Raw genomic sequence first — 16,854 nt, forward strand, 5'->3', positions numbered from 1 at the left:
CTCTCTCTCTCTCTCTCTCTCTCTCTCTCTCTCACACAATCAGACAAATAAATTCAAAAAAACAAACTCTCGAATCGGTAATTAGTATTCGCGATACTATTTTTATCTCTCTTCTAATCGAGATTCCCTTTCCCCCCCTCCTTATTTCACCCCCTGCCCCGTACACTACTAAAGAAACCAACTACACCTTTTTCCTTTCTTTCTTCACCCACTTATCCCAGTTAATTTTAATTAGCTGAATCTAGAAGAACGAGAAGAGTACAATGAGAGAGAGAGAGAGAAGAAAAATAGAAAGAAAAAGAAAAGAAAGAAAAACATTGCGACAGATTTTTTGAGAAATAGATGCGTGAGAAATACGTGCATGCGTGCGCATTAGATTTCTTCTCTACGTGCCTAACTACTACCACCACAACGATGACTACGATGACGACAAAGACGATCGATAAGAACTTTTCGTATATAAACCATGCGAATAACTTCGTACTACGTATGGTTGTTCAAAGTAGTTAGACGATTAAAGCACGCTGACCACCAATCGATACGCGGAATATTAAAGTCAACGTTGTATAATTAATTAGCCGAGTACTCACCACCACCACCACCACCATCATCACCACCCACTACCACCACCATCATCATCATCGAATTGACAGCAATGATGATTAAAATGACAAAACAACATTTTTACTAAGAAGACAAAACAAATAAACGAAATATTAAAGAAGTGAAAAAAAATAAGACGATGACGAGACGAGGGGGAAAAAAAAAAAAAGAAAAATATGTACCACTACTCTCCGCAAATGAAGATGCTTTTTGAAAGAAATGTACGCGGTTGGTACATTTTTTTTTTTTTTTTTTTTTTTTTTTTTTTTTTTTAAGGAAAAGAAGGCACGACATTCCACTTGGCGGGGCTTTTTTTCTCTCTTCTCTGCTCGCATGAAAAAAAGAAGAAAGGAAAGGAAAGGAAAAGAAAAGAAAAGGGGAGGGAAATGGGAGGAGGGGTGGTGAATGAACAGGTGAAAGGGTTGGAAGAACACACGTGACGCGAGATGCGGGTTAAAATTCCAACGACTCGTCGAAAGATTTGCTTTCGGTGGAAGAAAAGAAAATAATAATAATAATAATAATAACCCACTCCTCTCAACGGGGTTAATATATAGAAAAGATATATATATGTACATTAGAAGAAAATAGGATAAATAATAAAAAAGTAGAAAAATAAAATCTTTTATCTTTTTCTTTTTTTTTTTTTTTTATCTTTTTCTTGGTAATGGAATGAGAATATTATTCGTGCTCTCGTAAATCGACTTTTTCTAACATAGTAAACGAAAGGAGCTTCTTAAGCACCCATAAAAGCGTGCGACGACACTGTCTCTCTAACATTATATATGCGTTGGCATATAAATATGTCGTTGCATGAGCTTCCTGTTTTAATAAAGAAAAAGATTCATAAGAAAAGATGGTATGTGTATGTATATATATATATCTCGAACAAAATTGTTAATAAATGAGAAGACAGAGATGTTACTTTAAAAATGATTTATGAAAAAAAAAGAAAAAGAAATTAAAAAGATACAATTAATAAACGACTAAACAAATAAATAAATAAATAAAACAATCATGTGTTAATATATGATTGAATTAATTGTTAATTAATGAAAGAGAAAAGAGATGTTACTTTAGATGATTTTTGAAGAAAAAAATTCCACACAATTATTAAACGATGAAATAAATAAATAAATAAAACAATTAATTGGACAAGTCGAGAGAGTTAGTGAAAATAACAAGCTACATTTCTACACTTCTTTAAATGTCTTTCTCTAATTCGTTGCTTAGTTGACTGCCTTTGTGGCACGTTTTGCAGGAAACATTGAAATAACTCGATCATTTTCAAACATTCTATTATCGCTTCTTCTATCCTATTCTCCTCTATTCTTTTTCTATTTAATCATTATTTCTAATTGGTTTGTGTATTTTTACGAATAACGGAAGAAGAACCAAATAAAAAAAACATAATTAAAAAATAAAAATATAAAAGTTAAGAATCGTCGAGCATAATGGTTCTTATTCATTCTCAACAATTTTCAAAGCTTTTCGTAATATAAGGAAAAAAAAGATACGATAACTTAGGTTTCTTCGTTAAAATAAAGAGAAAGGGAACAAAGAATGATAGCATTGTAAGTATGAAAATTCTCATCTATATAACACACTCAATATTACACCTATTCAATGACTCACTTTTATGCAAAAAGTTTACAACATCACTGTTTCACTATACTCTTTCTCGGTAACTATTTTCCACCCCGTAGACACAAACGACCACTAGCTAGTTTTCTATTATTATCATTATCATAATTACGATCGGTATTTTCTCGTTATTGCGGTTTAAGATGATGATCGTCATCATCATCATCAACAACACAACTACAACAACGTGTACGATTGATTCCAATATAACCGAGTTATTTTTTGTTTATTCTTGCGGGGAGAGTAATATCATCACCATCATCATCATCATCATTATTATTATTATTATTATTATTATTCTAACTAGAATATGAAATATTGAAGTACACGAGGAAAAGGAAATAATACGAATAATTGGATAATCTTCGAGTCGCCACTTAATGGGGGGAGGGGGAAAGAGAAAGAGAGAGAGAGAGAAGGGAAAAGAAATTTTATTGTATTACTTCTTATCTATATAAATCAGTAAACGACCGCATTTATAGGGGGAAAATAAAACAAAAAATATGAAAGAAAGAGAGAAAGAGAGAAAGTTTGTAGAGAACTTACGCTTAGATAAGACCTTCTCTTACAAGCAAGAATATAGTTAAGGAAAGGAGGACACACGAATAGAATCGATCGTCTCTTCTATATATCTCTTATCGTTACTAGCATCCAAATTCTTCGATGTACCAATGAGATAACGCCTTCTCCTTCTCCATTCTGATACTACGTGATTCGATATCGTAATGACGTAAAAAAAAAAAAAAAAACGATTCCTTTTTATCATGCACAAATTTATTCGAAAAGATCTTTATATTAATACGTGATCATCATTTTGTTATTTAATTATTTATATACACAAATCTATGTGGGGTGTGTATTTTTTTTTTCTTCTTTTTTTTTTTTAATTTTGTTTATCGTTAAAAATAACTAATAAACGAGCAAAATCAAACGTAACCCCAATTCTTTTCTGGAAATTACTAATTTATCTTTTCAATCTTTATCAATACATTATATTAAATAATAATAATAATAATAATAATAATAATAATAATGATCAATCACACACATCGTGTCACTAATAATTCATAATTGACAACAAATTGTGCAAATATATATATATATATATTAATTTTGATTATAATAAATATGTCAATTATTATCATTAATATTAATGAAAATTGTTGAAATAAAAGTATCAATAAAAAATTGTATATTAAAATAATGCGATTGGAAAGATTGTAAGAAAAAAAAAAAAAAAAGAAATTCGATTTAACATTAGCAAGAGATAAAAAAAAAAAAAAAGTATAATATTCATGATGCGCAAAATAACGTTACCCAATGATAATTTCGAGGTATATAATAATGCGTTCGTGAGATGAATAACGTTCAATACTACCTTTCAAGCATGTACAGAACGAACGATCGGCCGAACTCTCATCGATTACGTTAACTGTCATTAGACCACGTGGTTTCCGGCTCGAAAAACGGTTCGCATTGATTACAATATGGGTGTCGGTAAGTGTATGCCAAACGTAACAGGGTGCGGTCAAGCTCTGTTACGTTGATTAACTTCATTGACCTCAAAATTGGAATCGAGTTACGATAAACAGACAGGTATTATATATGTATGTATGTATGTATGTATGTATGTATGTATACATGTATCATAGTTCGTACTGACCTATTTTATTCGTAATCATTTAAATGAAGGGAACTACATTACGCAATGATGCGTTATCTCCTTTATCGTAACTAATGATTTGTCATCTTCATCTTCATCTTCATCTTCTTATATGTAGTATTCTTCTTCTTTTAATTCTTCTTTTTGTCGATTACAATTAATAACTCACCGATATATTGTATCAACGTTAAGAAATATCCCTAATTTATCTTGTTAATAAACATTCATCTCACCGTTCGGATTTCTCTATACTCACCTGTAACAAAATACAAAAATAACGTTCTCAAATTAACGTACAAAGTGAACATCATTTTAGATATATAGAAGAAAAATGTTAATCGTAAAAGAACCGAGACAACCGAGAGAGATAAATAGAGAGAGAGAGAGAGAGATGATTAACAACACAACATCGTAGTAGTTCCCTTATAAAATAATTCTATTGATCTTGAACTTAGGACCACATCTAATAAAATAATCGATATAAATTATTAATCGCGTCATTGAACTAAACTTCGATACCTTACAGAGCGATAATTAGACTATGAGGGATTGGATTACATACGGTCACGTGGCAAATGCGGGATCAATCGACCGAAAGATTGACACATCGGTAAAAAAAAAAAAAAAAAAACAAAAAAAAACGATAAGAACGTCATTTTGTATACATATTTGTCTATTTCGTCACGCGTATATCTTATTCCTTATCCACCTGTAAATACAAACCTCGCGATATTTGTGAAATAAGAAAATAGATTTTATCGGAGGAGGTGAGAGGCGAGCATGAAAGTGGGAAGAGGAGGTGGGAAGGAAAATAACGATTGTTTCTTTCAAAGGTTTATCGTTGAAACGATCGTAAACTTGTTCAAGTATAAATGAAACAAAAAATAATTCTATTGAAATTTGTCATTATCATCGTAGAAGAAGAAAAAAAAAAACGCTTTTTATATATTATATATTGAATTATTAATAATATATTAAATAAATAATCTACGAATACGTGTGAAAAATATATATATATATATACACGACACAGTTTATATTAATATTCGTTTAACATCGTTTAACGAATAAACGAAATAAGAAGATGAAGAAGAAAAGAAAACTCACATAGCCAGACGTTGCCACGGGGTGCCGTTTGAAGAAGGTTGAAACGTAGATTAAAATCAAGACCAGCCAAGTCTTGACGTAACCGACTACTATCCATAATTAGTGCCCTTTCTGGTAGCAAGAAAAGATGGTCGCTTCCTTCGAGTGGCCCCAAACTACGAGGGTGTTGTACACCGAGTGATCCAAAACGGGCCGTCAACATTTTGCCAATGCGTTTGTTGCTTTTTCTACTACTACTATTATTATTACTCCTGGTGCTACTAGTACCGACGACCTCGACCTCGACCTCCTCACTTTTAAACTCACTAATACCGTCCCCCGTACTAGTAACATTCCCCTCTTCCACATCCTCGGCCAATGATCGCTCGAGACCCGACACCCTGCCGATCGTCGATTTCAACCACTTTTCACGAAGAATGATTATTCGACTTCGCGATTACTATTATTATTATTATTATTATGCCCGATCTATTTCGTATATCAAATTTATTGATTTATTTATTGATTTATTTATTTGATTAATTGTTTATATATTTTCTTATCTCACGAGCACATAACTGTTTTCTATTAATAATTATTATATTCACGCTTGGATCATCATATGTTAAATAAACGTTAATGTATCCCCCTCCACCCTGTTGGATGAAATTTAATCGAGACTTTAATTACTATATCTTCTTTTCTTTTTCCATATTCAGTTACATTCGTGCTGTAAATTGGCAAATTAAAAATAATCCGATAAAGGTTGTGTTCGTGTTTTTTTTTTTTTTTTATTTTTTTGTTTTATTACTACTGGAAGGTTAAAAAATATGGCAATGAATCTGTCGCTTGATATAAAAGAGAAAATAAAGTTAAAAAAAAAAAAAAAAAATCGAAATGAGAATATTTGTCGAGTGTCGTGTAAAATAGACGGAATTAGGATTGCACGTAAATAGAATTTAATTTGTCGTAGTAATAACGACGTGGGAAGAATTTAAGCTAATTAATCCTTCTATTAGTGACAGAAAAAGATAGAGAGACGGAAAAGATATGAAAAAAAAAAAAAAAATAGAGATAGAATGAAAAGTGAACAGGGGTAGGGTGTCTCTGGAGAGGATCGTCAATACCTCTGTCGACCTACTATCGAAATTTTAGATCAATGTCGCGTATTAAATTTGATAATTGAGAGGATTTCCTAAAAAAAAAAAGAAAAGTGTAAAAAAAAACAGGTGAAGCGTAAACGCATCTTTCATCGGTGTATTAATACTTGTTAGTTGAATCCAAAACGATGAATTTGTTTTTTGTTTCCCTTCTCGTTAATTGAAAGCTCAGTGAGATAGAAAGTGAGTATAACCTTTGTTTCTTTCTTTCTTTCTATCTATCTATTTGTCTCTTTGTTTAAAATGAATTTTGTGACCTCATCGAATAAAGTCGACGAATGTTCCGGGAGCAGTCGAAGATAAGAAAGAAAGAAAGAAAGAAAGAAAAAGAAAGGAAGAAAAGCCAAGTGGAAAAATCGAAGTGAACGAAGAAGAAGAGAGACGAGGGGGTGGAGAAGGGTGTAAAACGAGATGGGGTTTGTTCGACACATGCGTATTTCGAACGACGCCAAAAAGCAAAATTCTTCTTCTTCTATTACACTCTCGGGTCCTGGTACTGTGCTTTTATTATTTGATAACGCGTACGATTAATATCTACCTACGAATATTTCCAATTGGACAAATTCAAAAGGATTATTTGATATTTATTTAACGAGAGAGGAAAAAACAAGAAAAAGTATTGACTACGAGATGATGTATGTATATAATAATATAAACAAATGAAAATAATATTAGAAAGGAAAAAAGGAAGAAGAAATAAAAAACAAAGCTCGTTATCTCGGCAAAGTTTACATAGGACTAGAAAATTGATGATAATAAAACAAGACACCTACTATATCAAGAAATATCGTCTATGGAAAAAACGTGAAGTATAATAAACCAAATTTATAGATCTTTTTTTATTTTTTACCCCTTTTTATACGAATATACAAAATTGTTGATCTAAATTCGTCAAATTATTGGCAAACGTTACCGCCAACTAACGGACAATCGTATATCTAAGGAAACGAATTCAAGAAAGTCTAGAAAGCAAATGAGCATACGACTATTTTCAATACTTTTTTGTCTCGTATCAACGTAACGATATATTACGATGTAACGAGACACGAATAAAGCCTCAAACGTTATATATATATGAAACTTGTATGTCAATGCAATTCCGTCTAGAAAAATGAAAATCGTAATAATACATAATATATCTTTCTTCGTCTTTCCGGTTAACATTAATACGTAATAATAATAACACCTATTTATCGCTACGTTCACCGAGTTATATATATACTACTGTCAGAATGCAATACGTATACGAGTGCACGCATATACACGTGACTACACGATGATAACAAAACATTTAAATTAACAATTTGGATAATAATAAAAAAAAAATATATATATATATATAAAAATAAATAATTAATCGAATATTAAAAATATATATATTATGATTGTGTGTCCCACCTATCACGAATTATGTCACTGGACGCGCGGCGCGCACCAATTAAAATCGATTATCGAAAATCTGGACGAATAAAACGCGTTTACGAACGTAATACAAGAATAGATGTTCAAGGCGCGACGATCGGCGCTCAACTGTGAGCGCGTCGAGTCCTACCTTCTACTGCATACACTGTATCGCGCCAGCAAGCCGAACCCCACCGAAGATTACCGAAGGTTCACGATTCGTCATAGACTCCACTCCTACCGATATGATGCACGAGAAAATTCATTTATTTTATACATTTCTTTTAAAAAATAATAATAACGCGTTTACAAATATATCTAAACATTAGTTATAATATTTATATATATATAATATTTACATATGTGTTAATAATTATTAACAATAGTAAATTATTGAAACACAAATAATTGGAAAAAGAAATAGAAATGTATCCTTATGATTAATATATTTATAATACGAATAATTATTAAATAATAATCCATTGTTATAATTATTGACGCATATATTACATTGTAATTAGGCATATGCTCTTTTTACGTATTTTCTTTTCTTTTTTTTCTCTAATATACACGTAAGTATATAAAAAAAAATGTGATGCAAAGGCACGATTTCTCCCGACGTTTCTTTGTCCCGCGGATGGAAAAAAAAAGATCACGTGATATATGGCTCGAAAGAGCGGGAAGATTCGATTCCGCGAAAGTGTGCGCACAATTGCACACGTTTCTTGGTGCTACTACCTCCTCCTTCTTCTTCATCTTCTTCTTCTTTTTCTTCCCCTCGTCGTCGATGATGCGAAAGAGTAAAGAGAGACTCGGCATCGCATTCGTTTTAATTCCAGATCTCCCCGATTCGGGTTTAGTATTAATCCTTATAAAGCGATCTTCGAAGGTATCGAAGGATCATCGAAAAGACTTGACACGCGAGGCACGCACACGGAAGATTGAGAGAGTCAGTAGCAACAAAAGTAGTAGTTGTAGTAGTAGTATTATTATTTAGTATAGTTGTGTAGTAGTAACAGTATGCTTCGTTTCTTTGCCTTCGTATATAACAGTATATAAGCATGGATGAAATTTCTGCTACGCTGAATTAGCCTAATACCTATGTTCCACTTTGAATCTAGACGACGTAATGACCCGTTACTTGTTTAGATACTTTTTTTTTTATAGTTAGAAAAAAGTGAAACGAGCGTGAAAAAAAAAAAAAAAGAAAAAGCAATAATAATAATAATAATAATAATCTAACATAAGAATTAAGAAAATAATACGCGATGACACGTCATTTCGTTGTAGTAACATTCGTATAATGTACGAGAAGAAACCATACAGGTAGTGGAGAGGGATCTTCTCGTAATTCTTTATTGTTCTCTTCGTGTATATCTGGCTAAAGAGATATACTACTGAATCTTTCTTTTTCTATCTCTGTGTTTCTTTATTTCTTTTTTTTTTTTTTTAAAAAAAGTCTAACTATTTTCCTTCTTACATATAACAAAAAAAATCCTCTAACGATTCGCGGAATTTCACGTTTCGCGAAGAGAAAAGGATTGGTCCGGCACGAAACGAGGCGAAAGTCAAATAACGGTCTAACCATTAAGCATAACGACTTTTTCAGATACGCGGGGCGGCAGGTTTAAAACTCGTGCAAAGCAGCAGCAGCAGCAGCGTGCACCAACCACGAGTCTCACCAACTTCGTATCCTTCTTTTCTTTTTATTCTCTTTTTTTTTTTTTTCTTTTCTTTCCACTTGCTTCTCTTTTGCGCCAGGTTGTTTAGCTAGTAACCACCACAAGCCAGGTCGACGAAACGATCGTCGACGAGAATTTTACCGAACGTTCCGTAGTTCGATCGGTGTTCTTGGAAAGTGTTCGTATACGTGGAAAATATGTAGTTCGGTATGCGTTAACTCTTGCAAAGACAGACAGAGAAAGAGAAAGAGAAAAAGAGAAAGAGATAAATATAGATAGAAAGAAAGAAAGAAATAAATAGAAAAAGATACGTTTCGAAAGGCATAAAACCGAGGGCCGAACGATAAATCGTAAACCGTGATGACGGTTGCACGCACGATCTTTATATCTATCTATCTATCTATCTATCTATCTATCTATCTATTTATCTACTTATATTTCTCTCTTTCTTTATTTATTTATTTATTTATTTATTTATTTCTTATAGTACGACCAACATGATGATATTCTTTAACTTAGAATTTTCTCGCTTATACTTCGTGGCCGCCACCGCCGACTCATACCACCCACGTGCCTTTCCGCTTTGCAATTCTTACGGCTGCACTGCGTATGCGTCACAGTACCGTTCCTCCTCCTATATTCTCTCTCTCTCTCTTTCTCTTTCTCTCTTACCATCTTTGTATTTATATACACAGAACCTTGTGTCTTTCTTTTTGTATCTCTGTCACATCAACTGCATCCTTTTACTCCTTTGGTAAGTGTGTAAGTTCGATACATCATCGAAGCAAGGCATCGGGCATGCTTAAACTGAGAACCAACTTGAAAGTTCAATTTTTATATTCTAATTCTATCTCCTTTCTCTCTCTCTCTCTCTCTTTCTGAGATATAAATTATTTATCATGTCATGTAAATTTCGTATAGAATCATGACCTAGAACGATAGATCGAAATGTAATGGTAATGCGAAATGTAAAAAAAAAAAAAAGAAAATTGGAAATAAGAAAAAGTAAGTATAATAAGGAAAAAAAAAGTCACAATTTTCTAACGCTTTTATTCGTTATTTTCTCTTTTTGTCTTTTTTTTTTATGATCGTTCCAAATGAAAAACAACAACGAATAACCAACTTCGTTTCGGTCTTTTGCAACAGTTTTAAACTTAATAATGCTGGATTTATAAAGCTTTCTCTTATTAACGCATTGCGAAACGCATTCCTTCGCTTATAACCTACTCTCGATTTAACTATATATTTTTCCGAACGAATTTTCTTATCGCATCTTGACTGGTTCTTCGCTATTTTACTTGCCTTTCCCCTCCCCCTCTCCCCCCCCCCAATCTAGTAAAAAGAAAATAAAAATATAATTATTGAACACTTATTTTCGAAATACTGACTACAGTTTTAATCGCTGACCGAATCGTAGAAATAATCGCTACACTTTTTCTAATAAACTAATAATATTTTCCTTATACCAATTCAATTCTTTAAGTAAGTAGGTTCTCGAACACTCTTTTGTACCATTCTCCGTACGATTACAATCTAAAATATCATTTTATACTCAATGGGGTTTGATTTAAAGTAACAAGAAAATAATATTAAAAATCTGAATATAGTGATACCAAATTTTTCTAAGAAACTCTAAAATATCCTCCTAAGTGTTTATCAAGTGTACTATTATATAAATGCATTTGTTACGAATGTTATATTTACAAAAAAGAAAATATATATATATATATATATATAGTAATTAAACACGTTTCTTTTTGTATTTCTATTTGCATATTTGATAGTGTCATAGTTTAAAAAAGAAATATCGAATTACTTTCAACAGTTTATAATCAATCATGATTATAAATTTCAATCCGAAGATAATTCGAATTGCTATGATAAACTAGAATCGTTGTTCTAAGAATCACGAATTTGATATGCCATTGCTGTCACGTAAATAATACAATCATGTGGCTGATAAAACGTCATGGTGTCTCGTGTGTCACTTGAAAGATACAGTAAGCATTTGAATATAAAGAGGATGTGTATCTGGTCACGATATAAAGCAAAGAGAAAGTGTTAATAATAATAATAATATTAATAATTATAATAATCGTTAAATAAATTCAAGAGAAAAAAAAGAAAGACCAACAACAACGAAAGCAATTAAAAAAAAAAAAAACAAAAAACAAAAAACAATAGAACGAAAAATGTTTTAATTAAAAACATCTAATCGGTTATTTGGTCGATTAACGTTTTTTAATCCTTGATAATATACATGATCGATTTATTGTATTTCATTTCTCGCTTAAGTAGAAGTAAGAGAAAATAATTGAAAGTATTCGTCAAATTGTACATCCCTGAGTGACGTATTACGTTACGACGTTAAATCCTTGGATAAAAGTGGATAATCGGGATTTATAGGGACTCGAATAAAATTCCACCACTACTACTACTACTACTACTACTACTACTACTACTACTATGACAATCGATGACGACGATGTCCAATCGATCCGATTATCGACCTCGAAGCAATTACCTCACGAAAACGATCTCTCTTTTAATCCCTCTTTTACCTCTTTTAATCTAGTCACGATGTTCTATTATTAATTTGTTTCTTTTCTTTTTCATCGATTGAAAAAATTGACTTAAAATTGTCGGATTATCCGATAATAATTACGTAAGAGACAAGTGGATAGGATTTTGACCAATACCATCCATTTTAAATATTGCCACTGGTGTTCTTGTTCATTTTGTTTTTTTTTTTTTCCAATGAGTAATTTGTTAAATAATCACCCGGGGGGAGTAAAAAGTCCAAGGCACGTACAGATTACACCATCTCGTTCGAATACGAACAAACTTTGTTTTATCTCTGCCGTTCCGCATAGATAAATTTGTTTGGTTTTTTCTCTCTCTCTCTCTCCCTCCCCCCAGGGCCCCTAATTTTAATTACTTTTTTGTAACGGCAACTACGATAAATATTACCTTGGGAAACATTGTTGTGTCATTATTATTATTATTAATATATAAGTTTCAAAGGGAATTATAGACAGTTAATAATAATATATTATAGTTATAACAACTAGTTCAAAATAAATTGTTCATCAGATTTATTAACTGTCTATAATTCCCTTTGAAACTTATATATTAATATATTGTTTGGACAAGAATATTGATAATTAAATTATTATTATTGTTTTTTTTTTTCTGTCTCGTTCAGTAAACTTTTCATGCATTCGCATATTTAATCGAACTACTATCGTTCTTATTCTATCTTCCAATAGAAATATACATATTTCTTTTTTTTTTCTGTATTTTATTGACCAACTATAGAAAAACGTATGTTAATAAGACGTATCATCGATTTTCGATAGGACATCGTGCGTTATGTTTTTTTCTTTAGATATTTTGTTGTTCCTTTCGTTAAATCCGTTTTTAAAAGAACATAAGAATAAGTTCTCGCATCAGAGTTTATCGAAGATAAATTAATTCTGTTGTTGTTAAGAGATTTTCTTTGAGATAGTAACTAGGAAGAAAAATAATTTGTAACGTAGAAAATATAATAATACGTGAACGGGTTTGATTCTGGGCCGTATCAAAAGGAGCACGTAGGTCTTCTTCCGATGTTGAAGCAACCGAGCATATCGAAAGAATAATAAAAAAGGATAGCAACGGCATGCCGAATGTGACCCAGTTAAAAATCCGATCGAACGAACGTATCCTTCTTTATATTGACAATGAACAACGTCAAGAGAATACGAAAGAGATGATAAAGAAAGAAAAATATAAAGAAATGAAAATGAGAGGAAACATTTCGTATATCCTAGCCAACTTTCCGTATCCTCGTAACTTACTCGAAACAGAGGACAAGAAGTAACAAGGACGAAGGATCTCACCCTCTCAAGTAAATCAATTTCATCCTCTTTTCGATGCTGCTTTCATCTTTTCTAATATATATATATAATATTTGTCAAGATGCAATTATCATCCTTCTGGTAAGTTGTCTTCACAAAAAGAAAAAAACAACTGTAACGAAAATTACAAAACCCACGTAGACACCCCCATGTGTTATATTATCGATAACGTCAAACGTGTATCGAAAATATTGTCAACATTTATTTGATAAGAGAAACAGTTGTAAACCGTTTGTTTCACAAATAAAATTAATTATTGTATTATAGTTTATGAATAAATAACTATACTATCTTATATTATTTCAAATATAAGCAAGATAGATTATTATATATATTTTCTCGAATAGATATAATTTTCTTCTCGATATTCAAGACAATTATCGATCTTTTCGCGTCTTTGACCTTTTCGACGCACCCAAGTTTAAGTCCCCTGACGACTTTCTTTCTCGTTGCTCATTGAAATGATATATAAAAACGTTTACCTGATATTTTATCGAACATCATCCGCGATCATCATCGGCATTAAACCAACACTTTCAAACCATAAAGATACTGCGAGCGAGACAATTCTCGACATCGGAGTGAGTGGTTTATATTTTTTAATGTATAGTAGAATTCCAATCGGCAAGCAAGCTTATGACTCACCTGAAACAGAAAGAGAAATGACGTCTTAACAATCGTAATTGGACGTTAATTGGGGATATGTGGAACGTGTTATTTGAAATCAAGTGCGAATTTAATTTATTTGCTTGATATTTTTCTTTATTTTTTTTTTTCTTTTTTTCGATTTTTTAAGAGAAAACATTTAAAACGAGACACGAGATATGTATGTCCTGTTTTTCACGCAACTTCGAATTCGAATATAGTTCACCATTTGTTACTAAGAAATACATTTATAAATACTCTTAATGAAAGTGGTATATATCATCAAGCAAATAGTTTTAACATAAAATCTGATAAAAAAAAAATAAAAGAGATCTTATAACTTCTACTTAGTCGATTAAAAATTAAAACGAGTATTCCATAAACGTGGTCGATTAATAAGAATTCTGCAGTACCATCGACCGAATTAAAATGAACAAGAAAAATATATAAGTTAGATGGATTTGTCAATGAGTTTTCAGCCTCGGCCGTACGATGGCGCAGTGATCTATCTAATCGACGGTCGCGCTATCAAACGTTCTAGCGGGAAAATTTGGAATCATCCGATGAATTTGAAACGTATGGCGCGCATTCGCTTAAGCACTTTTATGCGAAGGACTCTATTTTAGAATTGGCCTTTGTATGCGTGCATGCGTGTGTGTGCGTGTGTGTGTGTGTGTGAATCCGGTAGGTTCGGAAGTATCGGTTTGTCCATAGACGAAATTAGACATTGAACGAGCCTAGCGCGATTGACGTTCCCCATCCAACCTACCCCCAGCTCCCCCCCTCTCCCACCTAATACTATAGAAGAATAAAAAGCTAGTTGGCTAAAAGCTTACTATTACTACTTTCTCTTCTTACTGCTTTTGTTTACGTTTCTATTCTAGTTCAGTTCAACGATTAGTTCGAAATCACAGACAACAAAAGAAAGAGAGAGAAAGAGAGAGAGACAGGAGGGGATCACGTTCAAATGCCAAATCAAAAACCTTTTCACTCTCGGTACTTTCTATTACCTTGTAAATATATTTAACGCACGTTACGCGTCGCATTGATTTTCGTATTTACTTTATGTTCAAACCGCTATGAGGGTAGTATATATACACACACACACCCCGTGTACGAATAGCGAAAATTTCTAATGGTCTGAAAACTGGGCGTGTACGAACTCCCCTTCATATGCTGGGGAAATGTATCGAATTTTTCTCAATAATGATTTTCTTCTCATCAGCAACAAGAAATATAAGTTACAAATTAAAAAACAAAAAAAGATTCAGTCCTTCCCAATCTAATATTAAATGTACTCTTCTATCTAATATTCTTTGTCATCTTACGAATCCTAACAAAACGCCATTCGTCATCGTCGTTTTCGAGGGCGGCCGCTTTAAACGGTGAACGTGACATCACTACTACTGTGCCAAATACTTTCATCGTCTAACGGAAGTCGTTATTTTTATCTTTTCCTTCGATTCTTTACTGAAAGAACGTTTATTTCTTAAGATGCAACGCGTTCGACCAAACGGAAAAAAGAAAAAAGAAAAAGAAAAAAAAATTCCTCCAAGGTCTGCCACCGTTTAAAATAAAAGTCAATCATGGCAGAGATAAAGGAAAGAAGATAAACGTTATAACAACTCGTCGATGAAAAAAAAAAAAAACGATTTTAAATCGTCAATAAGAATTTTTTTTCATCCGATGAAATAATTTGTCGAGAAATTTAAAAAATAATAATAAAAATAAACAATATAAAAGATAAATGGAAAGGCAAAGAAAATACGTGAAAGACAAACATTAATCAAACGAGTTTATCTTTATGATACTTCGATACCTTCGATGTACCATTTTCTTAACTATACGAACGTAGCTGACGTAAGCTACTTCGAGATAGTTCTCTTTATACATGTGATTCAACGACAGTATCAAAGATCGCCCACTTTAATGACTCGATTTACTCGCGAATTAGTCGACGGTTCGTTGCTCGGCAAGCCCACGTTTTTCTGCTCATCAATCTTTTCTTAAATAATTATAGATATTATCTGAAAGAATGGTCGATATGATTATCTTTTTAAATACAATATTGTTAGATATGATATCATTGTATTTTCTTTTTTGTTTTTAAATAAATCTACGCGGAATCGTATCAACGTTAATTCAAATAGAATGTTCATCGTTGTTAAGATATTGTAAACCAAGTTCAAATCTTGAATAAAAATTAGAGAGAGAGAGAATAAACTTATTATTATAATATATATTATATAGGATCTTTTTTATAATGTTTAAAATGCATAAGAATTAGTCCAATGACCAAATGATGGACAAGCCTAATTGAGAGACTCTTCGATCTAACGAGCGACAGGTTTTACGACATCCGGAGATTAACGTTATTCCGGTTGACCTGATACTTTTATTTCTATTTCACACATACACACACACACATCAAAGAGGTATACCTTTGTTTCCGTTGTAGGCTTTTAAAGAAAATTAATTTATTAGCCGATAATGACATAACGGCTTTTAAATGACCTCGAATTCTCGGTAATTAGATGCATCATTTTTCATTGCTAAAACTTCACGCTCACGATGGTTTTATTTAATAGTTTTTTTTTTTTAGTGTTACTTAAAATCGTACACCGTTATATGTTTACTAGATTTTTTTCTCGACAAAATATTAGTACAGTGTGTTTAATGTGAAGACAATTTAAAAATAAATACATTGGTATACCTTTATTATATATTTAATGAGTTTAATTCGAAAGACACATTATTTATAACAAGTGTATTAAGCAAATACGAAAATAATTTACAGAAAATTCTCGTCACTAAAAATTAATGTAACTGTAAAAAAAAGTTTCTTTTTGTATGCTCGATAATTAGTCATTCTATATATAAACATATAAAACTCATTATTATTTAAATATTTTTTTACGTCAGAATCAATTTAATATCCATTATAAGTAAGAATAATGGAAAGTATATTTGTTGAAAAATCACTTGGAAAATTAAACAATTTTATTAACTGAAAATTTTTAATAAAAAATCATCATTGAGCGCAAAAACGTTGAAAAAAAAAATGTATTGTT

At 31.8% G+C, this 16,854-nt stretch overlaps 1 protein-coding gene across 10 annotated transcripts in view; it reads right to left on the reverse strand.

Annotated features, from left to right (window-relative positions):
• The window catches only part of LOC106787102 (MAP7 domain-containing protein 2), a 114,600-nt gene that overhangs the window by 81,946 nt on the left and 15,800 nt on the right, over nt 1-16,854 (reverse strand). For 2 of the 10 annotated variants that reach the window (XM_014749179.1, XM_014749176.1), the window contains exon 1: nt 13,621-13,654. The exons of 6 other annotated variants lie outside the window; for them this stretch is intronic. In XM_014749179.1, coding sequence (XP_014604665.1) covers nt 13,621-13,642 — 22 coding nt within the window. In that variant the 5' untranslated portion in view covers nt 13,643-13,654. Of the gene's footprint in view, nt 1-5,017; nt 5,491-13,620; nt 13,655-16,854 lie in introns of those variants that run through there. 2 more of the 10 variants (XM_014749168.1, XM_014749165.1) reach the window with 1 other exon arrangement.

This window comes from Polistes canadensis, unplaced genomic scaffold (assembly GCF_001313835.1).
Source record: "Polistes canadensis isolate GaletaPanama2010 unplaced genomic scaffold, ASM131383v1 scaffold_92, whole genome shotgun sequence".
Taxonomy (NCBI): domain Eukaryota; kingdom Metazoa; phylum Arthropoda; class Insecta; order Hymenoptera; family Vespidae; genus Polistes; species Polistes canadensis.